At 38.0% G+C, this 14,067-nt stretch overlaps 1 protein-coding gene across 12 annotated transcripts in view; it reads right to left on the bottom strand.

Annotated features, from left to right (window-relative positions):
- The window catches only part of SUGCT (succinyl-CoA:glutarate-CoA transferase), an 800,213-nt gene that overhangs the window by 416,314 nt on the left and 369,832 nt on the right, over nucleotides 1–14,067 (bottom strand). For all 12 annotated transcript variants that reach the window (XM_064575448.1, XM_064575450.1, XM_064575442.1 and 9 more), the window contains one exon: nucleotides 3,796–3,898. In XM_064575448.1, coding sequence (XP_064431518.1) covers nucleotides 3,796–3,898 — 103 coding nt within the window. The remainder of the gene's footprint in view (nucleotides 1–3,795; nucleotides 3,899–14,067) is intronic.

Below are 14,067 nucleotides of genomic sequence, written 5' to 3'. Positions count from 1 at the left end.
AAAAAATGACTCTTAAAATCGATATGCAGATAATCCATATTGCATTTCTATAAAATACACAGAGTTTTCCACAGATAATTTATCACCGAGGGAGAAAAACAAACTACCACTAAAAGGTTTTTGGATCAAAATTCCTCTAAGCTATCAGTAAATACAGACCAAAACCCCCACAGTATTCTTGACTGACTTAACAGTGGATGCTTGGAGGACACTTTCAACCTTTCAGAGTCTGCAGCAGATAATCAGAGGCTAAAATAAAAGGTAGACAACGTTGCATCTATCCAAGAAAAAAAAAAAAATCATCTGCTCTTTCAGCTGAGTCAAAAAAAAAAAAAAAAATCAAGTTTCCTCAGAACATGAGGCCATGATGAAATTATTTAGGTTCGAAATAGTTTCTACCATCAAGTACATTTTTGTCGTCTACCGAGCTCAAACCACAGATGAAGGGTGAATGGCCCACTTGATAAGCAGGCCCCCAGAAAATCCTCTCCTGCACTTTGATGCTTCTGACTTCCCTTTTTTTCTTTTTGGTTGGACACACCCCTCTTCACTTCATCAAAGCCTCACTTCCGGCGCCGTGTTCCAGGCCTGTACTTCACCCAAATCAATTTTCCGTTGAGCTACAGCTGTGCTGGCACAGTGAGCACGAGAGCCAGCCACGGGCGCCAGTGGCGGGGTCCCACATCTGAGCACAAGTGGCCGGTTCCATGCACCCCCGGGCCAAGAAACTCTACAGCTCATGGGGGAAAAACAAGGGAGGACACCTTAAACGGAAATGATACTTTTACGGAAAATAAAAAATAAGAGGAGTTTCAGCAATCAGAAATGATGAAGGATTGAGAAGTTCTTGGCACAGAGTTCGCGAATGCCTTTTCTTAAAAAGAATATTACAGCTCGATTCTTAAGCTAGGGATCCCCAACCCCAGAGCCACACTGATTTTGTTTGTATCCACCAAACAAAGGTCTTTGTATCCACCAAACAAATATAACCTTGAGCAAAGGTCTCCACCGAAGAAGGTGTTTTTTAACAAAAATATTACCTTAAAGGGTACCATTGCAACCCAGAGTTACTCCTGTGTCTTGAGCCTTTACCTCTGGCAATCCCTACTGCCCTTGATAAACATTATCTCATGTAACACAACAATATAGAGCAAAGATCCTATTACACCCCTTTACCGTTGAGAAAACTGAAGCCCAGTAAGTTTATAAAGCTGCCCAACAATTTTGACTCTGTGGTCTTAACCATTATGCGGTGCTTTCCAAACAAAGGCTATAGATAGACGCTGTCAGCCCCACCCAGGGGACGCACAATAGCCCCTTGATCATTTGGAAAACCTATACTTGGCAGAGTTTAACCAACTCATTCATTCACGGATTCATACAACAACAACATTTACTGTGTATCTGCTACCTAAGTCGATTTTAGATTTATTTTTTCAGAAAGGAAGAGAATTACTAAATTCATGTTAAATCCCTAGCACTTGGTACATAAGTACAATAAAGGTTTGTCAAATGAACTTTTGAAAGTAGTCCTAAGACATAACTCCCTGATTTTTTCACATTTTACATTTCTTCCAAAATTCAAAATGATAATGGAATTCTTTTTAAAAGAGCCAAATGTACTTACCTCTCATGCCAAACAGTCCTACATACAATGGCCAGAGTCGTCCGTGCTAATTTTTAAAATGTAACAGTATTGCATTGCTCTCTAGTCCTTCTAAAACTCCAGATAAATTTTATGTGTACATTTGGCATTTAAACTGCAAAGAACGAAAGTATATATAAAAGAGACCAACTCCACTCTTGCAACTAGGGTACAATTGTCAGTAATTATCACTGGATGATTAAGAATTTTCGATGTTAGAATAGTAACAGGAGCTACTTTTAGAGGATAAGAAGGCAATTTTCAGAGACTCCTGGGGTAGTAGCAAAAGCTAAAAATATGCTGTAGACCAATATTAGAAACTTCATGAGGGTCCAAAAGAGTTGAGATAGAACAATTAAAGTAATTAAACCGAACTACAAGGAAAAACTGGGAATGAAAAACTTAACTATCCTATATTCAATCTGAAGCAGCCCATAAGGTGAACAATTTGAAGGGTGGAACCTTGGTTCCTTGTTCATCAAAACCTAGAAAATAGGTAATGTTAGAAGATACCCAGTGATTCGTCTCAGGTTAGCCTGGTGATGGGTATTAAAGAGGGCACGTTCTGCATGGAGCACTGGGTGTTAAGCACAAACAATGAATCATGGAACACTACACCAAAAACTAATGATGGAATGTATGGTGTTTAACATAACATAATAAAAAAAAAAAAGAAGATACCCAGTGATTTTTAAAATAACGTTCTTTGTGCCTGAAAATACACAGGTGAAGCGACAGAAATGTTGATGATAAAACTCTCAGAAATGATCTCTAGGGAAACGTGCCCTCAAATCGAGTTAAACGCCAAGTCCTACACAGCTTGGTACCATTTTTAAGAAGGAAAATGATAGCAAAACCCACCCATTCCCCCACAACAACTCAAAGCCAAAGCTTGGCCTCATTCGAAGTTATGAGTGAGAACACTGGTCCTCCGAGTCTAGTACATTTCAGAGTGTGCTCACTGCTGCCTCATGGCAAGGAGCTATTAATCACCAGACATTAATCCACTGATGCAGCGAGGACCCTGTCATAGAAACCCAGTACATATCCAGCGGGGCCCTTAATCTCAAATACTTATTGGCCATTGTTTTATTATGGACAAAGCCTTGGCATATTCACGATGTTGGCAGGAAGATAACACACAGCAGAATTCCTGAATCCACTCATTTTTTTCCTCCAGTAAATATCATGAACACTGAATTAAATACACGTCAATTCTCCTTGAAGCAGATACTCATGTAAAAGATAGGTACCAAAGTTAAAAAGGTCAGTTTTCAACAAAGTTCTCCTCCCCTAGCAAATCATATTCCAGTTTCCATAATTCATTTCAAAGAAAAACTGGTTACAATATAAAGAATATTTTTAGACCTATAATTTTGAAGTGTTGGAAGCTGATAAGATATGTGAATAATCATAGTGAAAACTTCATAGAAAAATGGCATTCCTCTACCTTCTGGGATTAATATGCGAATCTGAGAAGCAGTAAATTGCTTGCAGTGATACTGATTAAAGTAATAAATCAAAAATTATTTTGATAGCCTCTAAAAATAATAATTTGAACAATGTTATAGAAAAAACTCATTTTTTCAGGTGATCCTGATTCCTGGGGCCCAAAAAGAAGCTTATAAGAATTTTTCAGTACAAACCTCTATTCAAGTACAATTGATTCTTCACAAATAATGCACTTTATTAATCAAAACATATAAAAGCCTCTCATTTGCAAAATTAACCATGACTTGCTTTGTACACTTTAAGATAGCCATCTGGTGAGATGTGGGCTGCAACTATAGAAGTTGTCGTACTTCCTTCTATAGAGAATGATCTCTGAGGGCCTGAGCCCAACCTCTCAATTATCTACATTTCCCATTTTTCAGGAGAAACAAATGTCCTGACCTTGCAAACTTTATGTAGAGACTGCTGCAGAAATATGTTAGATCTGATGGACGTAAAAGTATGATTGTAGACAGCCAGTTCTAAATTGATTCTTTTTACTTCAAACCCACAGTCTAACGTAACCGTCAAAAATCACGTTACATGACTTAAGCTCAAGGCCAATGGCTCACGTGTATTTACATGAATCAATCTGGATAAAGAGAGGCAATTTCTTGCGTTTTTTAACTGCCATGTACTAAAAACTTCAAAAGCCAAACCTGGGGTTCTGCAAATACGTTCTTCATGTCGTTGATTGGGCCATACGCAACCCCGCTGCCTTCAAAGAGGTATAACCACTTGCTGGTCGTTTGTTTTTCAAACCTAGGAACAGACCCAAAAAAGATGCATTTTTACACAACAGTTTTTTCTCATATGGCCCTCTTTTGAAGCAACCAGTAACAACAAAACTATGTTTCTTAGGCTTTCTTTGCTCCTAGTTTTGAGAATGTCACCTAACTCAAACAACTTGACTTGTCCAGGAGTGGTAAGAATAGCCAACCAGCTCTCATTGTTTGAAGGTCCACCATTAGACATATAATCCCTCCTATTTCTGTGTCTGTGTGCTTTTTGACAGGGAGTCCCGTGGAGAAGGCAGATTGTGTGGGAAATGGTTTTAGCTGAGCTTCAACTGTTACTGTATTGAGCACCTTATAAATATAACAATATAATTGCAATTTTGAGCACAATCTCATTGTGCAAAGTGTTTTTTAGGACTCAGGCATAGTACATCAGTTTAAGGTAGATTGATATACTAAATTATTCCTCCAAACAAAAAATAAACAAACGTAGTTGTTTTAAAAGAAAGCTATATGTTCAGGGTGCCTGGGTGGCTCAGTCGGTAAAGGGGCCAACTCTTGATTTTGGCTCGGGTCAGGATCTCAGGGTCCTGGGATCGAGCCCCACGTTGGGCTCTCTGCTCAGGAAGGAGTCTGCTTCTCCTTCTCACTCTCCCTCTGTGCTCTCCCTCTCTAAAATAGATAAAAATCTTTAATTAAAAAAAAAGAAAGCTATATCTTCTACCTCCATTATATTTAAAGTACGCCACAATTAACAGCCACAACCATTGGCCTAAACACAACTTTAGCTACTTATTTGCACTATGACTTACTAATCAGAACAAATCTAGGCATGTGAAGACTGATATATCAGTTTAGCCAGCAACGCTCAAATCCAGCCAAGTCCTTTACCTCTGTTTTGTTTTTTCTGTAATTTACAATTAGACTTCACAGACATAAAAGCTTATTTGATTCCCTTTATTTTCTCTATTATGTCAAGGAAAGGGGACCTAATTCATTAATGAGATTCACCGTTTGTTTGTTTTTTTTAAGATTTTATTTATTTATTTGACAGAGGGAGACACAGCAAGAGAGGGAACACAAGCAGGGGGAGTGGGAGAGGGAGAAGCAGGCTTCCTGCAGAGCAGGCAACCTGATGCGGGGCTCGATCCCAGGACGCTGGGATCATGACCTGAGCTGAAGGCAGACGCCCAATGACTGAGCCAGCCAGGCACCCCGAGATTCACCGTTTTATATTTCTTCTTCACCATTTTATATTTCTTCTTGTGAAACAGTGAAACAGAAATAAAATCTTGGATCCTCAAAGACAACAGTCATAATTTGTAACATATGAAGAATTTAGAATTACTAATTGTTAAAATAGCAAGCTATTTCTAGCTAAGTAATAATCTAGGTGAAAAGAGATTTTTTTTAAAAAAAGCATTAGGTAAAATAGATTATTGACAGCAAGCATAAGGCTTCACTACTATGGGAGGGCAAGTGGAAATATAGTAGAAATAGTGTTCACGGACTTCTACTCAGCAATCTTAGACATAGCTAGAATTAATCTTAGGTTTGCAGATTCCATGGGAAATTATATTGGAGAATGTACTATTTCTTCCACTGTTTAAAACAAGGGTAAAATCAGTATCAATACTTTGAGGGCACTTTCCTAATCTCACCATTTGGTGAATAAAGATTTTTCATTGTCCATTTTAATTACAGCCAGTAATGTTAACTATCCCTACTTAGTACACAATCAAATACTTCACTTCTACATACTGAAAAGCATTCTTTCATGGGAACACCACCATGCAAGATGAAATGTCTTACATTAATCAATTCTTCACACCTTATTTTCTTTTCAATGACTATTAAAATCATCTCCTGGCCCAGACTTCCTAAGACATATATATCACCAGAATGATCTATGCTGAAAGAACAAAAGAGATACTTAGAACCTGGAGCCTTTTCAATCCGGGTGTCAATCATTTAAGTTTCCATAAGCAGAGCGTTATCGTGGTTAACCTGATAAATTTTCAAGACATGTGAATTTATCACCACCGGACTCACCTAAGTGGCCTCAAAGACCTGCACAGAAAAGGCACGTCAAGATCCAAACAAACCCATAGCTGCAGGCTTGCCAACAGAAAACTCAGGGGAATAGCTGAAGTTTTAGTATTTATATAAGCTTTTCACCACTGGGCAAAAGAGAGGGATTTATTTTATGTCATGGAAAACAACGGATGCACTTTGGAAAGGAGACTGGGGAGCAAGACAGTGTCAGGAGCTGCAGTGGTGACCACTGTGGATGTGCGTGGGCGGGGTGTGGACGTGTTCATAAATGCCTTCAACTCAAGCGGCCAGAGACAGAATATTGCGGCATTCTGCTGCTCCCAGGGCACACATCCCTCATTTTCTTCTGAAAATCTATCTCTTGATCTAAATCTGATGTGGAATCCTTTCCTTTATCTATGCAAAAAAACTGTAAGCACATGTTTTTATTAACCACAAAAATGCTGCTAAAAAAAAAAAATGGAAAGAGCTGTTCTAAATCACTTAGGGCAAAACAGTACTAAGATAAGACAGGAAGAGTGTCCTTCGATGCAGTGTAGGGAGCCTCAAAGCTTCAGCCTCCTCTGGGAAGTTACTTGGAAACTCCTAAGACAAGTCAGATTTCATTGTGAACTTGCCAAATCAACCCATATATTAAATTTTAGATTGTTGCTGAATTTGCTTGCTGTCGATTGAATCATTTAGGTAGATGAAACATTGGTACGTTTAAATTTCTTAGCATCAAAATTTTACTTAAAGAACAAACAAAACACTTCTCTTTAGAGAATGGATTAAAGTTGCAGCCAAATCCAAGACAAGACAGAAACCAAGAGATACAGGCCATGAAGGTGGAGTTGGAAATAATTCTAATATTAATGATTACTAAATGTTGGTTAGTATATTTTGTAGCTTTTCTCCCCAAAAGCACACTGTAAGAAAAGTATTATTCTCATATGACCAACAGGAAACTCAGGTTTGGAGAAATTAACTTGCTCAAGTTCATAAAGCTTTTTCCCTCCAAACTTTTTTGAGGTATGACTGACCAATAAAAGTTATATATATTTATTTTGTACAGCATGCTTTTTTAGACTGTGGTGCAATGCAGTGATTTAATATACATATACATCATGAAATGATTACCACAATCAAATTAATTTACACATCCTTCACCTCATGGTTACCATTTGTGTGTGGGGGGGGTGTATGTGGTGAGAACATTTAAGATCTACTTAAGAACATTTAAGTATAAAATATGGCATTACCTTCAATGACCATACTATACATTTGATTCTCAGAACTTTTTCATCTTATAACTGAAAGCTTGTACCCTTTAACCAGTTCTTCCCCATTTCCCCCATATCCTAGTCCTGGGAAACCACCATTCAACACTCTGGTTCTGTGAGTTTGACTTTTTAGATTCCACACATGAGTGAGATCAATGCAGTATTTGTATTTCTGTGTCTGGCTTATTTCACTTAGCACTAAGATGCTTCTTCACCTCCATCCTCTATACCTCAAGATACATCTCCTTACATTAATACCCACTCATTCATTCCTGATGCTTTTAGCAAGAGTTTGTTTTGTCCCAGTCATGGGGATTACAACAGTAAAAAAGTCCCTGTTTTCAAAGATCATACAATCTAATGGAGAACACAGCTAAGGAAATTGATGATTTGCAATGCAAGATACCGAGACAAAAATGAGTGTACAGCCTACAGTTGAAGTACCAGAGAAGGAGACCTGAACTGGGCCTGGGGAGTCAGGAAAGAATTCAAAAGCCAGGTGACATTTGAGCCAGCTGCTGAAGGATGAGTTAGCATTTTCCATGTGGAAGATGGAAAGAAGGGTATTCCAGAGAGAGCAATGTGTACAAAGACCCAACATGGAAAGAATCTAAAATCTCCTGTACCCTGAATGGCGAAGGATGAAATGGGAAAAGAAGGTTAGAACCAGAGTGCAAGGCATCTTGTCTGCTATGCTAAGGATATTGGATTTCCACTGGCCATGAGGCACCCAGAGAGGTCTTTCAGTGGGGGGCTGACATAATCAGGATCAATACAGGGAATGGAAGGATACAGATGAGACCAGAGGCAAAGAAACTTGACAGGAGGCAACAGACTCTCTCCCTCTGATGCATCTTAAATCTCCCCCTCTATCAATATCTTCTGTGTTATTGTCAATAATAAAAAAGTTTTTGGGGCACCTCAGTCAGTTAAGCATCTGCCTTCAGCTCAGGTCATGATCCTGGAATCCCAGGATTGAGCTCCACATCGAAATTAATAATAATAATAATAATAATAATAATAATAATAATAAAGTTTTCATTCAAAGAAAAAGTTTTCTTAATATTCTTACCCTTTTGTTCCTATCCTATTTACCCATTTCCAATCTGCCACGACTGCCTGAGCCTCTGAAATTTGACTTGTTCACCAACACCTTTTCTTGCCCAATCACCAAGAGTCTTCAGGGACCACTACCCAATATTCTTTTCATAGTCCTCATCCTATCTGCTCTCTGTGCATTTGATGCTGTTGACTATCCTTTTTTTTTAAAGATTTCATTTATTTATTTGACACAGAGAGAGAGATAGTGAGAGAGTGCACAAGCAGGGGGAGCGGCAGGCAGAGGGAGAAGCAGGTTCCCCGCCGAGCAAGGAGCCTGATGTGGGGCTCAATCCCAGGACCCTGGGATCATTACCTGAGCGGAAGGCAGCTGCTTAACCAACTGAGCCACCCAATCCTATCTTTATATCCTATGCTATTGTACTTATTGGATTTTTAATACCTCTTTGGCCCTTTCTGTTTCTTTTATTAATTCTTTTACCTTTTCCTTCCAATCCCAATTTTCTTTGTTCTCTTTCACTCATCTAAGTAATCCTGCTGTCTCCATGTAGATGATACCTAAATCTTTATTTCCAGCCCTAACCTTTCCCCAAGCCCCTCTTCCTAGTTACCATGGGATATTTCTACTCAGATACACTATCATCCCCATAAACACAACATGCCCATGGATGACTAAGACTTCCCTTTCCCCTTGCCTGAATTCACACTCTTGGCTAAATTGGGAACTCTTTTTTTTCATCATCTCTTATAATTTATACATAATTGGCCTGTAAAATCAACTTTTCAACAGTTAAGCTCTATTTATCTAGTCCCACTGTTGCTACCACCGTTCAGGCCCTTGACTCTTCATACTTGGACTATGGCAATAGTTGATTAAAAACTCACTGCCTTCCCAAGGTAAACAAAGGCAAAAATGAGCTATTGGGACTTCATCAAAATAAAAAGCTTTTACACAGCAAAGGAAACAGTCAACAAAACCAAAAGACAACCTAAAGAATGGGAAAAGATATTTGCAAATGTGTAATCAGATAAAGTGGTAGTATCCAAAATCTATAAAGAACTTACCAAACTCAACACCCAAAGAACAAATAATCTAGTCAAGAAATGGGCAGAAGACATGAGTAAACATTTTTCCAAAGAAGACATCCAGACGGCTAACAGACACATGAAAAGATGCTCAACATCACTCGGCATCAAGGAAATATAAATCAAAACCACAATGAGATATCACCTCACACCAGTCAGAATGGCTAAAATTAACAAATCAGGAAACAACAAATGTTGGCGAGAATGCAGAGAAAGGGGAACCCTCTACACTGTTGGTGGGAATGCAAGTTGGTATAGCCACTTTGGAAAACAGTATGGAGGTTCCTCAAAAAGTTAAAAATAGAGCTACCCTATGACCTACCAATTGCACTACTCGGTATTTACCCCAAAGATACAAATGTAGTGATTTGAAGGGGTACCTGCACCCCAATGTTTATAGCAGCAATGTCCACAATAGCCAAACTATGGAAAGAGCCCAGATGTCTATCGACAGATGAATGGATAAAGAAGATGTGGTATATATATACAATGGAATATTATGCAGCCATCAAAAAAGGAAATCTTGCCATTTGCAATGACCAGGATGGAACTAAAGGGTATTATGCTAAGCAAAATAAGTCAGAGAAAGACAATTATCATTATGATCTCACTCATATGTGGAATTTAAGAAACAAACCAGAGGAGCATAGAGAAAAGGAAGGGAAAAATAAAATAAGACAAAATCAGAGAGAGAAACAAACCAAAAGAGACTCTTAACCATAGGAAACAAACTGGGGGTTGCTGGAAGGGAAGGGGGTGGGGGGAAAGGGTAACTGGGTGATGGGCATTAAGGAGGGCACGAGATGTAATAAGCAATGGGTGTTATATATAGCAGATGAATTACTGAACTTTACCTCTGAAACTAATAATACACTATATGTTAATTGAATGTAAAGAAAATAAAATTTGATTTAAAAAATAAAACTTATTGCCTTCAATTTTCCTCCTTTCAGTAAAATGAATTTTAGTTATGTCTCAGATTTGTCCAATTGTCTCTTTCCCAAGGATTACTATCTTCTCTCACACTAGAGAAACAGACTGTTTCTTCACTGCTAATTTAGAACACAGTTGGCACTCAATATTTGCTGAATGAATAGGCAACTAATTGGTCACAATAAGAGAGTCTCAGTCACATTAGCTTGAATAAATGGAGTGGATTACTTTCTCCCAAAATCTTGCTGAGACTAGGTTTATTTAGACATTGTGGTTGGGAGAAGAAAGACAATTTGAAGGTTTTTGGTTTAAATGTAATATCACAGTATCACCTCTTTTCTTTCTTATTCCACACTGGTCTCTAAATTCTTCATAGAAATATGTCTTATGAAAAATAAATTTCGGGGCACCTGGGTGGCTCAGTCGTTAAGCGTCTGCCTTCGGCTCAGGTCATGATCCCAGGGACCTGGGATTGAGCCCCGCATCGGGCTCCCTGCTCCGCGGGAAGCCTACTTCTCTCTCTCTCCCTGCTTGTGTTCCCTCTCTCGCTGTGTCTCTCTCTGTCAAATAAATAAATAAAATCTTTAAAAAAAAATTAAATAAAATTAAATAAATAAATAAATAAATAAATTTCAAGTTCCCAACAACTAACTTACAAACACAATATTTCGAATTAGGGACTATGTTATAAGAAAATCATAAGATCTTAGGAATTCTAAAGACCTTAAAAATTATCTATTGTTTGGGGCGTCTGGGTGGCTCCATCAATTTTGCATCCAACTCTTGGTTTCGGCTGAGGTCCTGATCACATGGCTCGTGATCGGTTCCCATGCTCAGTGGGAGTCTGCTTGGATATTCTCTCCCTCTGTCCCTTCCCCCACTTATGCACACACTCTCTTTCTCTCTCTCAAATCAATAAATAAATCTTTAAAAATATTATCTATTGTTTACTGTGTCCTACAAAGCCATCCTATGGTGTGCACTGAAAGTATTTCTAGTAATAAGGAGCACACTGGCAGCCCAATTACTAAAAGTATTGAAACACAGGAAGTGTGCTACAATAGAAAAGGCAGGAGATGTGGATAGATCTGGGTTTGAGTCACAGCCCCAGCACCTCCCACCTATATGACCTTAATAAAATTATCCATTAATAACATACACAATTTTTCAACTCAAATCTTAACTCTCAGAACAATCCTGTGAGATAAGTATCATCATTATACTCATTTGAAACATGAGCAAACCAAGGTTTAGAGAGTTTAAGTAACCTTTTTAAGTCATATCAACATTAAGTAGTCAAGCCGGAAGTCTATCTTGGGTTCCAAGCCCATGTGTTTCATTACTTTCTACTGCTTGACTCTAGGTAGCAAAGTCCAGACAGCAGACCAGACAAAGCTCTGTGAGTCATGGGCTGCCAAAGACCAGACCCACAGAGGGCTTAAAAAGGAGTAGTTGAAGCCTAGCATCTTGACGTTACTATTAACTGAGAATCTTTTATGTACCAAACACCATAGGAAATACTTTGCATATATTATTTCTAGTCATCACAATCCTGTGAGATGAGTTTTGTGATTAAGGCATAGAAAAGTCAAGTAGGGAGGTATATGTAAGAGAAATCTATCAGCTCAAATCTATCAGCTGGTTGGATCTTGAACTGGTCTTTATGCTCGTTCAGTAGGGTAGACTGGCTAGAAGTCAGCATCAACCCAATCAAGTCCAACACACAGTGCCACCCTTAGGTCACGGCAAATCAGAGTTGGGGGACAGAGGGAAGTTAACCCTGTACTGGGTGAGTCACCTAGGCTCCAGTATTCCCAATTTCTTTCCCACTGACCATTGATCAAATCTATGGTCCCGTAATGTCTCATAATATTGATGACCATATTCCAATCTGATCTTTTCAAGAATCTTATGAGAAAGGACAAGTTATCCTTATTTTGAAGATGAAAACATTAAAGCATAATTGAGACTCATACTCCAGTCTTTGTATTCCAGGCTCAGAACTCATCTCACTATGCACTGCTGTCATTTATGAAAGATAATAAACAAATCAATAGATGAAATGTATTTCCTAACCTCACCTAGCTTTGTGATGGTGGGTAAGTTGTTTAATTTCTCTGAGCTCCAACTTTCTCATCCACTATAAGAAAATTATACTTGTAGATTCCTTAACACAGCACCCAGCACATAGTATCTAATAACTGCTATTTCACTTAGGAGTAATGTCACTTACACTAAAAATAAATGATAATAATAAAATATGTCCAAAATTGCAAATCCAAGGAATTTTAACAGTTTATATAGCAGATCCTAATTACTGTTGATCATCTCTCAAGACATTCTATGGTTATAAAAGTATAAGTATACATACATGAAATCATTATGTTGTGCACCTAAAACTAATATAATATTACACATCAATTACAGTTGACCCTTAAACAACATTGGTTTGAACGATGTGGGTCCACTTATACACAGATATTTTTTTCGACAGATACAATACTGTAAATGATTTTCTCTTCCTTATGATTTTTCTTAAAACGTTTTCTTTTCTCTAGCTTATTTTATTGTAAGAATACAGTATATAATACATATAACATGCAAAATGAGTTAATCAGTTGCTTACATTATCAGTAAGGCTTCTAGTCAACAGTAGGCTATTACTAGTTAAATATTGGGGTGGTCAAAAGTTATACACAGATCTCAACTGTGTGGGGGTCTGGCAACCCTGACCACCATGTTGTTCAATGGTCAACTGTATATCTCAATCAAAAACTATTTTTAATTTTAAAGATAAAAAGTCAAAGTCCAAGACTTTGTATATACATGCTACCTTGTTACTGCTTTTTCTAGGAAATATCAGTGTTTGTACTGAAGCCTCTAGGGGATTGGTGATGAACACCAGCGTCAGGAATCTCCATTGGTCTTCATTATACCTGGAAATCCTATAGTAGCTAGTGACAATGCAGAGATTTCAAGCTAAGCAGGGAGTAATAAAGCAAACACAATTCACCAGGCTAGCAAGCAGGAGAGCTGAAGTTTAAAGAGGTACCAACATCAATATAGCTTGTAGAGAAGCCACAGAGGTTAAATCTTGTCTTTTTGTCTCATCCTAGTGGTTCAGAGGAAGTCCAAAGTCTCAACTCCTGTTGGTAATAAAAGAGAATGCCTACTGGGAGTCATGCTATGTCCATAACTAGATGAGGTCTCATTTCCCTAAGAGGTCCTTAGGTGCCCCTGGCCCAAATCTGGTGATTTAAAAGTCAGTGACGGCAACTTGGAACCTTTGCCCTTTATCTTTACCTCCCACTAGACTTTGTGAGATGCTCAGAGACACTTTCTTCCATGATCTTTAGAGTTTCTTGAGCAAAGAATATGGCAAGATTTGTGGCAAAAGTAAAATCATATCCTTCTTGGTTTCATCAATCTTTCCCCACTTTTGGGTCAGAACAGAAAAGTATTTCAAGGATAAACTATATACAGAGACTCTGTGACAAGACTTTAAATCTTTGAATCCCCTCAATCATTTTTCCACATAAAAATTCAGGACTCAAAAATGTAAGTTATTTTGGGGTTCTAGTTAGTTGTATTTTCAGAGAGGTTTTATATGAAAATCCAAATGTAACTGAACTAACATTGGAATACGACTTTATGTTGTAAAAGCAATCTTCAACACACACAATGATTTATTCATATAATTGGAAATATGAATCAATTTGCAAAAAAAAATCATATTTTTGCATAAGTAGAAAAGTATACCTGGTCTCGTTGCTATACTGTTTCTACGGTAGAGTTGTAG

The sequence above is a fragment of the Mirounga angustirostris genome, unplaced genomic scaffold (assembly GCF_029215605.1).
Source record: "Mirounga angustirostris isolate CCGP_5_RB_7025 unplaced genomic scaffold, mMirAng1.0.hap1 SCAF_12, whole genome shotgun sequence".
In the NCBI taxonomy this organism is placed as follows: Eukaryota; Metazoa; Chordata; class Mammalia; order Carnivora; family Phocidae; genus Mirounga; species Mirounga angustirostris.
Note: the sequence above shows the minus strand (reverse complement) of the source record. Positions and strands in the feature narration are given on the sequence as shown.